This window comes from Accipiter gentilis, chromosome 22 (genome assembly GCF_929443795.1).
Source record: "Accipiter gentilis chromosome 22, bAccGen1.1, whole genome shotgun sequence".
Classification (NCBI taxonomy): domain Eukaryota; kingdom Metazoa; phylum Chordata; class Aves; order Accipitriformes; family Accipitridae; genus Astur; species Astur gentilis.
Genome location: NC_064901.1, coordinates 7,601,489 through 7,616,632, shown reverse-complemented (window position 1 = coordinate 7,616,632; position 15,144 = coordinate 7,601,489). Strand labels below are relative to the sequence as shown.

The 15,144-nt window shown below is 37.5% G+C and overlaps 1 protein-coding gene across 1 annotated transcript in view; it reads left to right on the top strand.

The window, feature by feature from the left end:
• Nucleotides 1-13,849, top strand: part of ARHGAP5 (Rho GTPase activating protein 5) — a 56,428-nt gene extending 42,579 nt beyond the window's left edge. Inside the window, exons 7-8 of the mRNA XM_049825218.1 lie at nucleotides 490-595; nucleotides 6,868-13,849. Of these exons, the coding sequence (XP_049681175.1) occupies nucleotides 490-595; nucleotides 6,868-7,198 (437 nt within the window). The 3' untranslated portion in view covers nucleotides 7,199-13,849. The remainder of the gene's footprint in view (nucleotides 1-489; nucleotides 596-6,867) is intronic.
• The last annotated feature ends 1,295 nt before the right edge of the window (nucleotides 13,850-15,144 follow it).

The following is a 15,144-nucleotide window of genomic DNA, read 5'->3' as shown; positions in this document are numbered from 1 at the left end:
AAACAGTATATTTAAAATAGCTGCACCAGGCCCACTCATAATTTTTTTATTATTTGAGTAACTGATAAGCTTAAGATATTCTAAGTTCATGTGCATGTCTTCCTTTGCCCAAATCTTTTTGAAACTTCAGTCCAAATAAATCTTACAGATATATCTAAGTCATAACATTTTGCAAGCAGAGGAAAATCTAGCAAGAAATGACCCTGTCACATTGTTAGTTCTCATTCTACAAGCCAACAATGAGCTAATCAAGTGATTCTTTGCTGTTAAACCCAGATAAACAATTCTGCTTAAATACAGAAAAATATTTTTGTGTTTAGATAGTTACCTCTATAATAAAAAAGTTATTCTATGCAATAATATATGCAGATAGGAATTTTATCAAATATTTTTCTCACTTGATATTTCTCTGTGGGTATCTTATCTGTACCATTTTGCTAGGAAAAAGACTTAGTAATGCTTTATTCAGTATGTCACTTATTTCTATAGAAATCATGGATAAGACAGAACGGCTACATGAGTTAAAAGAAATTGTGAAGAAATTCCACCCAGTGAACTATGATGTCTTCAAATATGTAATAACGCATCTAAACAGGTTTAGTATTTTTCTACTAAAATTTTGTTTAAATTGTAACAATTGCAAAAAGGATTGTGTTAGTAACAATGAGTTGACTGCTAGAATTGAAAATTTCATGCTGCATTGCTCGTGTGTTAATAGAAATGTGGAAAATGAAACTAAGAGGTTAATTAGAAAAGGTTTGAATATTCTGTTCTCAAATTTTATTGATGTATGAATATCTGGTATCACTACTATGAAGTTATGAGAATGATTGGTGTATATAACAAAAAAGCTTGAAAGAATAACTATGCAGTGCAGTTAACAGATCTTTTTTCTTTTCTTTTTTTCCCTTCTCTCCTGTCTCCTCTCTTTTCCCCCCCTCCTCTCTTTTCCCCCCCTCCTCTCTTTTCCCCCCTCCTCTCTTTTCCCCCCTCCTCTCTTTTCCCCCCTCCTCTCTTTTCCCCCCCTCCTCTCTTTTCCCCCCTCCTCTCTTTTCCCCCCTCCTCTCTTTTCCCCCCCTCCTCTCTTTTCCCCCCCTCCTCTCTTTTCCCCCCCTCCTCTCTTTTCCCCCCCTCCTCTCTTTTCCCCCCCTCCTCTCTTTCCCCCCTCCTCTCTTTCCCCCCCTCCTCTCTTTCCCCCCCTCCTCTCTTTTCCCCCCTCCTCTCTTTTCCCCCCCTCCTCTCTTTTCCCCCCTCCTCTCTTTTCCCCCCCTCCTCTCTTTTCCCCCCCTCCTCTCTTTTCCCCCCCTCCTCTCTTTTCCCCCCCTCCTCTCTTTCCCCCCCCTCCTCTCTTTTCCCCCCCTCCTCTCTTTCCCCCCCTCCTCTCTTTTCCCCCCCTCCTCTCTTTTCCCCCCCTCCTCTCTTTTCCCCCCCTCCTCTCTTTTCCCCCCCTCCTCTCTTTTCCCTCCTCCTCTCTTTTCCCCCCCTCCTCTCTTTTCCCCCCCTCCTCTCTTTTCCCCCCCTCCTCTCTTTTCCCCCCCTCCTCTCTTTTCCCCCCCTCCTCTCTTTTCCCCCCCTCCTCTCTTTTCCCCCCCTCCTCTCTTTTCCCCCCCTCCTCTCTTTTCCCCCCCTCCTCTCTTTTCCCCCCCTCCTCTCTTTTCCCCCCCTCCTCTCTTTTCCCCCCCTCCTCTCTTTTCCCCCCCTCCTCTCTTTTCCCCCCCTCCTCTCTTTTCCCCCCCTCCTCTCTTTTCCCCCCCCTCCTCTCTTTTCCCCCCCCTCCTCTCTTTCCCCCCCCCTCCTCTCTTTTCCCCCCCCCTCCTCTCTTTTCCCCCCCCTCCTCTCTTTTCCCCCCCCTCCTCTCTTTTCCCCCCCCTCCTCTCTTTTCCCCCCCCTCCTCTCTTTTCCCCCCCCTCCTCTCTTTTCCCCCCCCTCCTCTCTTTCCCCCCCCCCTCTTTTCCCCCCCCTTCTCTCTTTTCCCCCCTCCTCTCTTTTCCCCCCTCCTCTCTTTTCCCCCCCCTCCTCTCTTTTCCCCCCTTTTTCTTTATTTTTTCTTTATTTTCTGTTTTCTGGGTTTTTTTTGTCTTCTGGGTTTTGGTTATTTTTGTCATATCCTCCCCACCCCGCCCCAAGTAGCTGTTAAAATTATAGATTAATATAGGTTTTAAGGGACCTGAAAGTTATTTGACCTAAACCCACCCTGCCCATCCCTCCCCCCATCCCTTAAAGCAGGGCTAGCTTCAATCAGAATCTAAAATGTAGCAAAACCCCTGCTGATTGAATAAAATATAGAACAAAGCTATAAGTAACAGTAAATTGGTTACACTTGCTTCCTAAATCTTGCCTCTTGCTTGGAAATTTAATGGTTTTCTCATAAAAATTATTTATCTAATTACTAAAATAATCTGATATTAGTAGATGTATACTACCTCATAATCTGACCCTTTATGTGCACAAGTGTACAATATTCAGTCATAAAAAGAAGAAAAAGACCAGCTTACTCATGTTTGTTTTTCAGCTAAAATGGGATTATTCTCTGAAATCCACTGAATGAGATTAACTACATTATTAAATAAAAGAATAAAAATTGCCAAAACTAAAATAACTTTTTTTAAAAAAAACTTTGTTATCCAGCAATCTGTCACTTAAAGTTTAGCTTGTAATATTTTTTTTTTCTTCATTTTTAGACAGAATCACAGAACTGTTGAGGTTGTAAGGGACCTTTGGAGATTTAGTCCAACCCCCATTGCTTTGGCAACTAGAACAGATTGCCCAGGATAGCGTCCAGTTGGGTTTTCAGTATCTCCATGGAGGGAGACTCCACAATCTCTCTAGGCAACCTGTGCTAGTAGTGCTCAGTCACACTCACAGTAAAAAGTCTTTTCTTATGCTCAGCTAGAATTTCCTGTGTTTGTGCCTGTTGCTTTTTGTCCTGCCACTAGACACCACTCGTTTGAGAGATCTTCAGTCTCTTGATGATCTTTGTGCCCTTTCACTGGGCTTGCTCCCATATGTCCATGTGTCTGTTGTGCTGGAGAGCCCAGAGCTGGACCCCGTACTCCAGATGTGGCCTCTGCAGTGCTGAGTAGAGGGGAAGGATCACCTCCCTAGACCTGCTGGCAGCACTCCTAATGCAACCTGGGATGCCGTTGGCCGCCTTTGCCACAGGGGCACACTGCTGGTTCATGTTCAATTTCTTGTCCACCAGGACTTTCAGGTCCTTCTCTGCAGTAGTGCTTTTCAGTCAGACAATTTTGTGTATATACACCAAGCTTTTTGTGACATTTAAGTTGTTAAATTGTTCTGGACTAGTGTGTGTGTTTCTGGTTTTGCAGGTATTTGTAACGATCTAACTGGGCATGTAATGTGGGGGCAGAAATGAGACCTTTTAACTTGCCTGTTCAGTCAACAGAATGTAGGTGTTCTCTGTTGCAGTTTGGAAGGAGTCTTTCCACTGAATGTATGAGAAACTTTAAAATTTAGGCATCTACTTTTACACTTTTCTGTCACGTATACAACTTGCTAATGCTTTATAAAGTTACCAATTTTCCTTTGCAGGGAAATGGATCAATTTTTCCATTGCAGTCTTGCCAAATACAAATTTAGGCCTAAAATAGATCAAATCATATCAACTGATACAATTATTCCATGCATTTACATATTACAGAATTGTAAGATGTGCTTGCATGTGTCTGAAATAAAACAAAACAGCTCAAACTTGACCTAGCTATTAGTTACCTGAAATGTTTCAATAGTTGGTAATGGACCTGATAGAAATTTTTGTGGAAGAGTGGCAATCTCTGAATTGTCAAAAGTCTTCAGCTGGTCACCTGTTGCATAGCATAGCTGAATGTACAGTGTCAAGTACCTGGATTGCTGCAAGTAGAAGAGCTAAATATAATTTAAAAAAATCTTGAATAGGTTCTAATGCACGTGTATCTACAGACAAATGAAATACATTGCTCATGGAGCTTACTGGAGAACGTAAGTGATGTACACTGGCTTTTGCTCTCCAGTCCACTCTTTCTTTTAATGATGATCTACATTGCGGGTAGCTAGTAACAAACTAATCTTTTCTTAATTAAGAAAGCCTGTGATTTTTTTTGTCTCATTTGCAGTGTCAGGTAGTTGCGTTCCATTCAACAAGAAAACTGCTTGAATGTAAGCAATTGCATGGAGAGAGAGAGAGATATAGGTGGATACAGGATCTTAAAGGGAACTTGTAACTAAATTCTTTACAGCCTATTTTTAAGAGATTAATCTGTGGTAAATTACTGCTCGTATATAATTGAAATGGAAGCATTCATCAAATGAATAGTTTGTTAAATGACGTAAACCACTCTTCTGTATGATGGAAGAGTTCTCATCACAAACTGATGTTGTAAATGCTTTGTTTTTACATCATATGTCATTAGAGTAAGAAATGTGGTATTCTTGTATAGTTAATAGTGGTTGGTGACTGATACTATTTTGGTGTGTCCCCAAGCACAGGACTTGGTTATTGAAACAAAAAATACAAGTATTATCAAGATGAGTTTGCTATTGAAATACGAGAGACCAATAACCATAATAAATGGGAACAGTGAGGTGAATTTTTCTGTAGTGTGATAAGCACCTGTTAGAGCATGCTAGGTATCTAATTGTGGTTGATTAACTGTAAGCAGAAGTGAGTTTTAAAGATGGAGTTGAAACAGGACAGTGTTGGATTGACATTGGTTTTTTTTATATTGGTTGTGGTTTATGTTTGTTCTTTGATAATGACTTCCTTTATACATATGGGCTAATATGGCATAATATGCTTCTGAAGTCTGGGAAAACATAGGTGTACAGCTTTTAAAGTCTGATCATAGAGCAGGCTTACAGCCTGAAGTTCCTGAAGAGTTTGCAGTGGAGGAAGGTGGCAGGATCAAGAGAAACAGACTCTTCATTTTTCATTTTGAGTCAACATAAAAGAAGGTGAATAGACATTTGCTAAGCACTTACAAGAAGATTCTACAGTATTTTGGGAAAGTTTGGTAGGAGATGGCATACAGGTTTGTAGGTTTTTGTTCACCCTTAGAAAGGACAGAGGTAAAGTTTAAACACAAGAGAGAATAAAGTTGATTGTTTATTATATTTAATCTAGTTGCGAGCTGCAACTGGGAAAGAGGCGCAGTGCTCTTATTTTCTCGCTTCTAGACATAGGTTCCCACTGCTTCATATGTTGGATCTAATGATTATGCAGCTGCAGCATGTTGTAAAGGAAAACAGAAATAGTGGAAATCTAATTTTCTGTAGGATACACTAGCTGATCTCAGACACCCTGTGGCCACCCTGTGGTCTGATGCCAGAAAGTTGGTGGAGAGTGAGAAGGAAGAGGGGAAGACTTAAACTCTTTAATAAAAAAGCTAAGCAAAATGTAAGCTTACACTTATATTTTCGGGTTCTTTGATGCTTAGATGAAGTTAAAATGCAATTCTTTTAGGAAAGAGATTATGAATATTACTGTCACTCAGAAGCAGTATCCAAACATCCTTTGGACCAAACTTATTCAAAACAGATCGAGAGGCAATATTTGTGTACCCTCACACTATTTGGAATAAGTAATGCGCATGCTAAAATGGAAGTCTACCCTTTATAGTTACCACTATATATGCATTGTAAATGAGTGAAAATATTTTCTTATAGCATCAATTCTAGTGTTTACTATGGTTTTCACAGCTTTTGAATCTATGGACTACAGCCAGCTGTCAGAAATTCTTGCAGTCTGCTCTTGTTAATCATCAAAATTGTAACTGACAAGTTGCTGAAGTTTCATTTTCCATCTATTTCTGCAGGACAACTGTAGCTCAGTTACCTTTGTGCTCTCTACTGTATATATAGGAATTGCGTGTTCCCAGATGAATGAATATCTTGGGTGTTTGTCAGATTTATTAACACATTATTTTTAATGTATCTCTCAATACTTCTAGATAAAATTGTGATGTTACTTTAGAATGCAGAGTATTTTTAGAAAACGAAGTATCCTGGCTCTTTCTAGCCTATTACTATGAAAAGCAGTGCATTTTTTCTGGGGAAGCATTTAATTGTAGATAATAAATTTGGTAACAGGATGGTTTGTTGGTTTGTTTTGTTTTTTTTCTTGTAATATAGTATTGTAATGATGAATTTAGATCATAAGTGAAAAACCTGCTCCAGCACCTGCTTAAAAGCAGGAAACTTCTAGGAACAGAAACCCAGTTGAAACCTTTGTGTTATACATTGAAAAATAAAACAATAGTTAAGTGTGAAATTAGTGGTATTGGTGAAATTTCCACTGATGATGTTCTTTACAGCTTGGCCAAATTCTCATGCTGGCCGGTATGAAAAAACCTGCAGAGATGTGCTTTAATCAACACTTGATTTTTTTGGTTTTGTGTTTATTTTTAACATGTGATCTGATGTGATGCCTTTTTCTTTGAGTACCACAGATGTTAATATCTGGCTGTCCTACAGTAAGAAGCCATTTCTGTCATTTTTCTTCTAGATGTTTTAATGGATGAAATTTTAATTTTATGAAATCCAGTAGCTGGTTGATAAATTTAGAGTTTGTTTGTGATTGTCACTTCAAAATGTTGATGGAATGTTGAATTTATTTCCTGATTAAAACTTAATCAGATTTATATTTGTCAGCTATCCAAATCTGGAAAAGTCATGGTTTCTAAGTTTTCTTCTGCATAACCACTTAAAAAAAAAAACACCCAGGAATGATTGTTTTAATGGATAGCTGGAGGAAAGTAACAAAAATCTTGAGATTGTTTGATAATAATGCTTACAGTGAGAGCGCTATGAAGATATTTGTAGTTGATTGCATACTGGTTTTAATTCATTCTGTGCATGTCATTCTCATTTCAGGGTTAGTCAGCAATATAAAACCAACTTTATGACTGCTGATAACTTGTCGATTTGTTTCTGGCCTACCTTGATGAGACCTGATTTTGAAAACAGAGAGTTTCTTTCTACCACCAAAATCCACCAGTCGGTTATAGAGACCTTCATTCAACAGTGTCAATTTTTCTTTTACAATGGAGAGATTGTAGAAGCACCTAACCCAGTGGCATGCCAGCCACCGCCTTCCAACGCAGTGCAGATGGTGGAACCAATGGTACCTCTGCAGTTACCACCACCACTGCAGCCTCAGCTGATACAGTCACAATTACCAGCAGACCCTCTTGGTATTATATAAATAGAAGATGATTGCAGGCAGCCTGGCACTGGACAGTAAAGACAAGCTATAGACATGCATGTTTCAGGATACAATAATGTACTTCATATTTATGAAAAATAATTCCCATCCAGCTGATTGGACATCTTTTTGTTATATCCCGTACTGTGTTCCTCATTTGTACACACTGCAGATAAAAACTATGTGATAAGCATGACTGGAGAGGTTTAATTTTTAAAAGCAAAAATAGCTATAAAGTACAAAGCTGCTGCTGCATGATACCTTATTGCAATCACTATATCATTCCTGTGACGGTTTGTCACAATATATTGTGAATAAAATTTTTCTATAGAAATTTAATGATTTAAAAATTACATTTATGAAACATTCAACGCTTACAGCCTGCTTTATGGCTGTTTTTGTTATTTAACATGCTATTTTTGGCAATTTTATTCACATTCAGGCATTCTGTGTAAACAACTAAAGCCCAGCTATAGTTTATTTTGTAATCTCCTGGCTACTTATGTGACGGTATGCTTAGGATGGTTTATGGAAGAATGCAAAATGCACTGTTGAGAATTTTACAATCCCTCACCATCCATCTTTATTTGTAAGTAAACCTGTGGACAGTTTGTTAAGGGTGGGTGAACTTGCTTATTATTTCTTACAGCACAATACCAAGGACATGCTTGTTGTAAAAGTGAGTTTCAAATATTGTACAAAAATTTTGATGTTGCCTACTTATTTCTTTGTTCCATTACTGAACTAAACATTTTGTAAAACTGTTAATTCTGTAAACAGCTGCATGTTTAAAAGATCATTGATGGTCTTGTAAACTTAATCTAATATATTTTAGATATTTTAATTTTTCCCACTTGGGAATACATGTAGTGTTTAGAAAATAGTTCATGACATTTTCATATAAGGTTATATAACTTTTCATACATAAACATGGATTTTGTTGTAGTAAAATTCTCTAAACCAAACAATGTTTTAATCTAGGACTTCAATTAATCTATTCTTTAAATCTATTTTTATGTGACCCTTTAAAGATATACAAAAATGCATTGCTAATACATAGCAATAAATACTTTGGGTACTGACAATTAACCTCTTTGGAGTGTGTATATATAAAATCACATAAACTTGTATTCATATTTTTTTCCTGTGGTATGTTGTACTAAAAATTCAAATGACTGATTTTTTTTTTTTCCCCACCATATTTTTAAATTATCTTCCCCCCCCCCCCCCCTGCTTATTTTACTTTTACTTTGGTACCAATTTTGCTGTAAAAGAATGCTGCTTAATTTAAACAAATCTTTTGGTTAAATATTTTGTTAGTGGTAAAAAATTAAGAAGGTTACAAATCATAGCAAAGGGGAGACCATAGATAAACACTACCTGTGAGACTTTTCATAGCAGCTTTTTTTCTTTCATGCTCAAAATATATCTTTTTAGGTCTGCAAAGAAGAAAACAGTTTTGGCTCATTCAGCTGCTAGAATGTTTTGTGTAGTTAAAAAAAAAAAGCTTTATGATGGTCACTGTTGTAATCTTCACTTATAGCAAGATTTAAGATCGTCTTGTATGTATTATAGTAAATAGATGATTTTGAGAATTAAGGCTTTTAAGAGTTTGATTTGCTCCATTTTCCCAAAATAAAAATTGCCTTTCCGACTTATGTCCTAGGTATTGTACTTCTAATTATGACTTGGATTATCATTCTAGATTACTATGATACCATAAACTGGCTGCTGTTTGAAGTACATGTATATTATAAATTATCTGGATATTGTGTTATATTCTTGCAAGTAATTATCTTTTCTAAGAAAACATAAACAAAAAAGAAAAGTCAACCCTATTCCTATTGCAAAGCACACAGGAATTAATAGTACAATAAAGTCTGTCCTGTAAATTGTAGTATTCTTAACTTGTTCTACTTCACCTTTTGTCTATATAGCTTTTATTTATAGTTGTCAGTCTAATCTTGGCATGTTTAGCAAAGAAAATGAAACTTCAAGAGTTTTATAAACTATTTCTAGGTTGCTAAAGAATTTATTTTTCTACTGTATATGGTATAGACAAAGCATCACCTGTACAGGAAAACAAGTCTATTTCTAATAGAAGTAAGCTTAAAAATAAATGCCAGTCATACCCCTATTTAAAAGTTCTAACTATAAAGTATCTCCAGTCTTTGTAATGTGAATTACATTTTAAACTTTCTACAAGTTCCAAGTTGTTTGCCATAATATTTAACTAATCTTTGAATACTAATTTTTAGAGGAATTTACATTCCATTTCATGACAAACTTTCATGTTGAACTTGTGTTCAGAAGTGTTTGCAGTATCATTTATTTCTTGTGTATGTTGTTATGGCTAAATCACGTCATGATTTTTAAAAATCTTAACACTTATATTTGGCCAAATATGAAAGTTTTATTACATTTACTGGATGAAACGTAAAAAGAGAAATAATAAGAAAGCATGGCATGTGGCACTTGATTGTCACATGGAAAAGTCCCTGCATACTCTTTGCATTATAGAAGTGTTATATGCAGGAATGTGGATATGTGTGTATGTGTAATATATACACTTTGATATTTTTTATGTGTTTGTGTGTTTGGGTACACAAGCACATATGCACAGACTTGCATGCACATACACCCACATAGTAAAGTTTTTAAAAGATACTAGGAAATTATACCATCGTTATTAAAGATTTATAATAGAGCTTTCTCTATTATTATTTTTATTAGTGCTATAAAATGAGGAAGCATGTCATTATATAAGAATTCCTCATACTTTGGCTCATGTAGTCCCTTCTAGTTTTAATGAAAATCCAAACAATAATAACTATATTTTTTAATGTGAGCATTTTTACAGTAATATCTATCTTGATAAAGATACAAATGTATATTATTTTTGGTTGAGCATCTCGGTGACACTTTATGGAGTAGTTTGTCTTTTTTCTGTAATATTGATATAGACATACTGCAGTGTATTGTCTTTCAATGTTTTAGCAATTTTAAAATCCCAGGCCTGAGTTACAAAAGTGCCATTTTAAGTAATGCTTAACAGGTTATTTCAAAATTCCTTACCCTCCATGATCTTGTGGAATTTTAACATATATAGTGTAAATAGATTGCAGACGTCAACTTAAGTGAAAATACACTTTTTTCTTGTTGTATGTTTTCTCCATTATTTGAATCCTGGTTGCTAGGAAATTATAGATATGTTTAATTTTAGTTGCTGGAGTTTAGCTTCCAATATTTATGATAAATATAGAAAAACTATCAATTGGAGATTTTAAAAAAATTGGCCTTAGCTTACGTGCTTATTTCAGTTTTTTTCAGTAATTGTGATGCTGTTTGTCAACTGAAAAAATTACACGTATATAAAAAAATTTTGAAGTCAAAATTTTGTTCTCTGTTTATAATGTAATCTTTTGTTGCTACATCAGCAGAATACTGCAGTGAATTAAGTATCAGTGAAGCTTATTCTGTATAAAAGATGCAACAAATAAAATACTAAGATGCTTACTGTGTAGAATGTTCAGTTTAGTTGCCTACTAAATTTTTAAAGGCAAAAGCACCCTATCTTTCACATACACAGAGATGAAATGTAGCAGTAAATCTTGCTAAACAGAGTGCACCAAGTGTGTGAGGCATTTGGGGGGGGGGAAGGGTGTTTCTTCTTGCATTGGATGCGTCTTTTAAACTGCTGAATTTTGGAAGGGATTCTGACAATGGTGAAGACTTGTCTGTAGGTAATGCACCCCCCCGAGATGGATATGTGCATACACTAGGGAACAGACCTCAAAAGTGACAGAGTGTAAGATGTTCTATTTCGCTGTGCAGTGCATGTGAAATTCTGTGGCTCATGTGACCTCTTACATTTTTCACCTGATTGAGCTGCTCATCAGGAAAGGCTGTGATTATGCAAAGCAGTTTTTCAGTTTTCTACCATGCTAAAGGAATGAATGGGTCTCTTAAATTTTTTTTTTCCTACAGAATCCTTAAACCTGAAGTAAAAACTGTGGGGTTTGAGGTCAGCTTTAAATTTTCAGAGTTGTATGTTATTGGTTGTGACACTGCTAACTGTATGGGATAAATCCAACTTTGATAATAGTACTGCTTTTAATTTTTTGTGCATGCGACACCTATGCTTAGTTTGTTTCTTCAAAGCATCTTAAGTCATATGGCCAATGCAGAAATAACTGCAAAAACTTCCTGACAGCCTTCAAATCTGAATACTATTCAGGTTTTATTATATATCTTAACCCTTTTAGACACTGGAGCATTTTAATCTCAAATGAGATGCATCTTACATATAACTTACTCAGTGTGCAAACCTCATTTTTTTTAGATTGCTGTATCAAAAAAATCCCTACTGAATCCGAAGCATAACGCAGTGTTCAGGCTCTACAGCAGACCACAAGTTTCTGGTGAATAGCTGTCCTAGAGAACCAAAGTGTAACGTTAGTGTTCACTTGTGTCAAAGTCAGTCCTTCAACTAATTCATAGTTTCCATAGAATCGGAAGGGATGAATTTAATCTGTCATCATGGCTAATGAAAGTGAACACTTCCTTTTCTTATTGACAATTTCTTTCCCGAGTGTGTAGATGGTGCATGTTATGGCTGTTGCCCCCATGTTTCTCATCTTCCTTATAAAATGCAACGCATGTGCATTTAGACCTGGTATTTTTGTTGCTGAATTGAGTGTCATTGGTGCCTGGCCAACATTCTGGTGCTTTTATATTACAGAATAGGGTTTAATATACCTGATTACATTAACAATAATAATTTGTCTGTTACTGTTTTTTATTTCATGTGATGTAGAAAATACAGAGAATTAAATAATTTCCCTGAATGCCTGCAGTGCAGTAATTGTGGATTTTCAGTCTTAGAGTGTGATAATAATGAAAGGCCATTGTTGCTTTTATTTACAAGCTGTTTGAGTTAAGAAAAGGTGGGAAGGGAATCTCGTGGTGATACTTCTAGCCATGACTGCATGTCAGTGCTTCAGGGGTAGATACACTGACTTGAAGAGTACCTCCGGCTGCTTATGTGGCTGACTGATTTTATATAGTGTAGCTGTAGCTTGTATTTTCCCTGGAATTACGGTATCACAATCTATCTGTTCTTACAGATTTTTCTGCTTCACAACTAAAGAGGGGAAGGGAAGGCAAAGTAGCCGTTCTCGTCCCTTCCTGCCATTCTATCAGCTTTGCCACTGATGAGAATTGTCAGGGGCTCCTAAATTGCTCTTGCAGGGTTTTACTGCATTAAAAGTAGAAAATGTAGAGTGTGGTAAGTTATGAGTTGAAGTTCTTTGGTTAACTGACACCGAGTGCAATGAATTGGTGAAGCATCTGGAAAAAAACAAGTTGCGCTATTAAATTACAGGTGGTGTGGTCTTCCCTTGAAGGTTCCACCCTCGGTACTTGGCAGTGCAACCTGAGTTTCTGCAGTGACTGCCCTTACTTGGTCATACGACCCTGTGCAAGTTGGGAATGAAGAAGAGATCAAGAAACCTACCTCAGAAAAATCATGTACTTTGAACAGCTGCCTCTTAAAAGACTTAGGTGAAATTATTAAACATAGAATGTAGCAAAAAAAAAAAAAATACGGAGAATGAAATGTCCATGGTTCATTATTGAAATATGTATGTATAGAAACATACTTTTTTTTAACTTAGTAAAGAAATGGATGTTGATATAGTGGTTCTGACATAGTAACAGGTGGCCAGCCGGCTACAGGTAAATACTGCTAACAATTCAGGTGTCAGGTTTTGAAAACTGAATGTAAACATATGTATCTCATTTTGATATCCTATCTGCGAGTTGTCTAGCTCTAATGGTTTAATTTTGTTATCCTCTGTGGTCACACAAATAAGCCTGATGTTGTGTCCTTTATTTAACTGTATTTGAGTTGAAAAGGTTTTTTTATCTCTTCACAGATGACTGCTTTCTTTCTTCTCTTTAGTATTTCTTTTCTTATTTAATTAGCCTTAAAGTCAAAACTTACAATTTATAACATGATCATAATACTTGTCTCCTGTAAAACATACTGGGTCCCACATAAAGTTTATAAAAGTCTGTCAATACTCTTTTGTCCCCTTTTGTCTGCACTTGTCTGTGTGCACTCATTTGCTCTTTTGGGTATGCAGGGCCTAGGGCAATGTGGCACTTGTCCGTGTCTGGAGATTCTGGTCGCTAGGAGATAGATACTGGGGTGATCCTCTTTTGTATCTTAACCTGGTTTTAATGAAAGAGTGCTGGAAAGAGCAGCTAGGAGACCACTTAAAAATGGTGAGGGATGAATATTATGAGTTCTCAGTACATCAGTGAGGTGAAGGTGCTTGTCTCAACTGGGCTTCATTTCTGTGCTAGAGGTTTGTGTGTAGGGAGCTTTCAAGCCTTCCACTGACCGTGTAAATGGAGGAGGAGATGGGAAAGCTCTTCCCTAGCCCCTTCTCTCTAACTTCAAGGGCCAGTGTTGTTCTTGCAGAGTTTGGGGGACCAAGTCCTCCATGTTTGGTGTGCAGTTTCAGCCCCACAGAAAGAGGGTCATGGATAAGCATGTGGTCTTCAGCCAAAATTGGTATAGCTAAAGAGTGGGGACGTACATACCAACCTTAAATTGTTTCTCAGCATCCCTGTTCCTGGAGCATGCTGCCCTGAGAATCGTTTGTTGTTGTTTTTATAACACAAAATAGTTTTGAGTGGTATTGCTACCATAATGTGCAGTTCTAAGTCATCTTTACATCTCATCGTAGCTGGCCAGATTCATTTACCAGGATACAAAGCTTCTCTGACCTGAAATACTTCTGGGGAAGTAGAAATCAAGCTCGATTCTCCTTGGACTTGCACATCGTGCTATCAAGTATTATTTTGTTTTCTCTCTTCTTTTCAAAGAAGGTTGTTGCTAAGAAAAAAGAAAGGGCTGAACTGTTACCTCTCAGAGGTGTGTTTTTGTAGCATGATAGTGTCACTGTGAAGTAAATGGCCAGCTCATTCAGTGAAGTCATGGAAGTAGTGTATGGAGACGTGAATGCTGCTGGAATCATTTGGAAGACTATTCGTGGCAGTAAGTGAACTGTGGAACAAATTATCCTCTCAATCATGGCTCTATAGTTCTTCTTTGAAGGAAATCTGATACTTTTTTTTTTTTCCTCCAGAAGGGAGGTGAACTGGTGTGCATGTAAGGTGATTGTCAAAGCTAAGCTCTGACCCAGTGGGGAAACGAGCAAACAATTTGACACCAGAAACACCCTAAAAGACTCTGCAGACATCTATGTCCCATCCTAGTAGTCAAAGTATTGAGAAGAGCTGTATGCTTCTCTTTTTCTCCAAGACCATGTGCTTCTCATAAGCTGAGGGTCAGGGTCTTACAGCTCCCTTTGGATTTTGACCACTGCCCCACATCCAGTATTCTGCTTAAAACACTGGCTGTAATAAATGTGGTTTTAAGCTACTGATCTGTAAATAGATTGAGTCTGATTTCCTGAAATCTTATCCCTCCCCTTCTTACCCCCCCACTTCTTTATTTTTTCTTTATTTTTTTTCTCTCCCTCTTCATCTGCCCTGGAAATATGTCCTGGTTTCAGCTGGGATAGAGTTAACTGTCTTCCTAGTAGCTGGTACAGTGCTACGTTTTGAGTTCAGTATGTGAAGAATGTTGATAACACACTGATGTTTTCAGTTGTTGCTCAGTAGTGTTTAGACTATAGTCAAGGATTTTTCAGCTTCTCATGCCCAGCCAGGGCACAAGAAGTTGGCACAGGACAGAACCAGGGCACCTGACCCAAACTGGCCAACGGTGTATTCCATACCATGGGACGTCCCATCTAGTTTAGGAGCTGGGAAGTGGGGGGGCAGGGAATCGCCGCTCGGGGACTGGCGGGGTGTCGGTCGGCGGGTGGTGAGCAATTGCCCTGCGCATCATTTGTACATTCCAATCCTTTTAT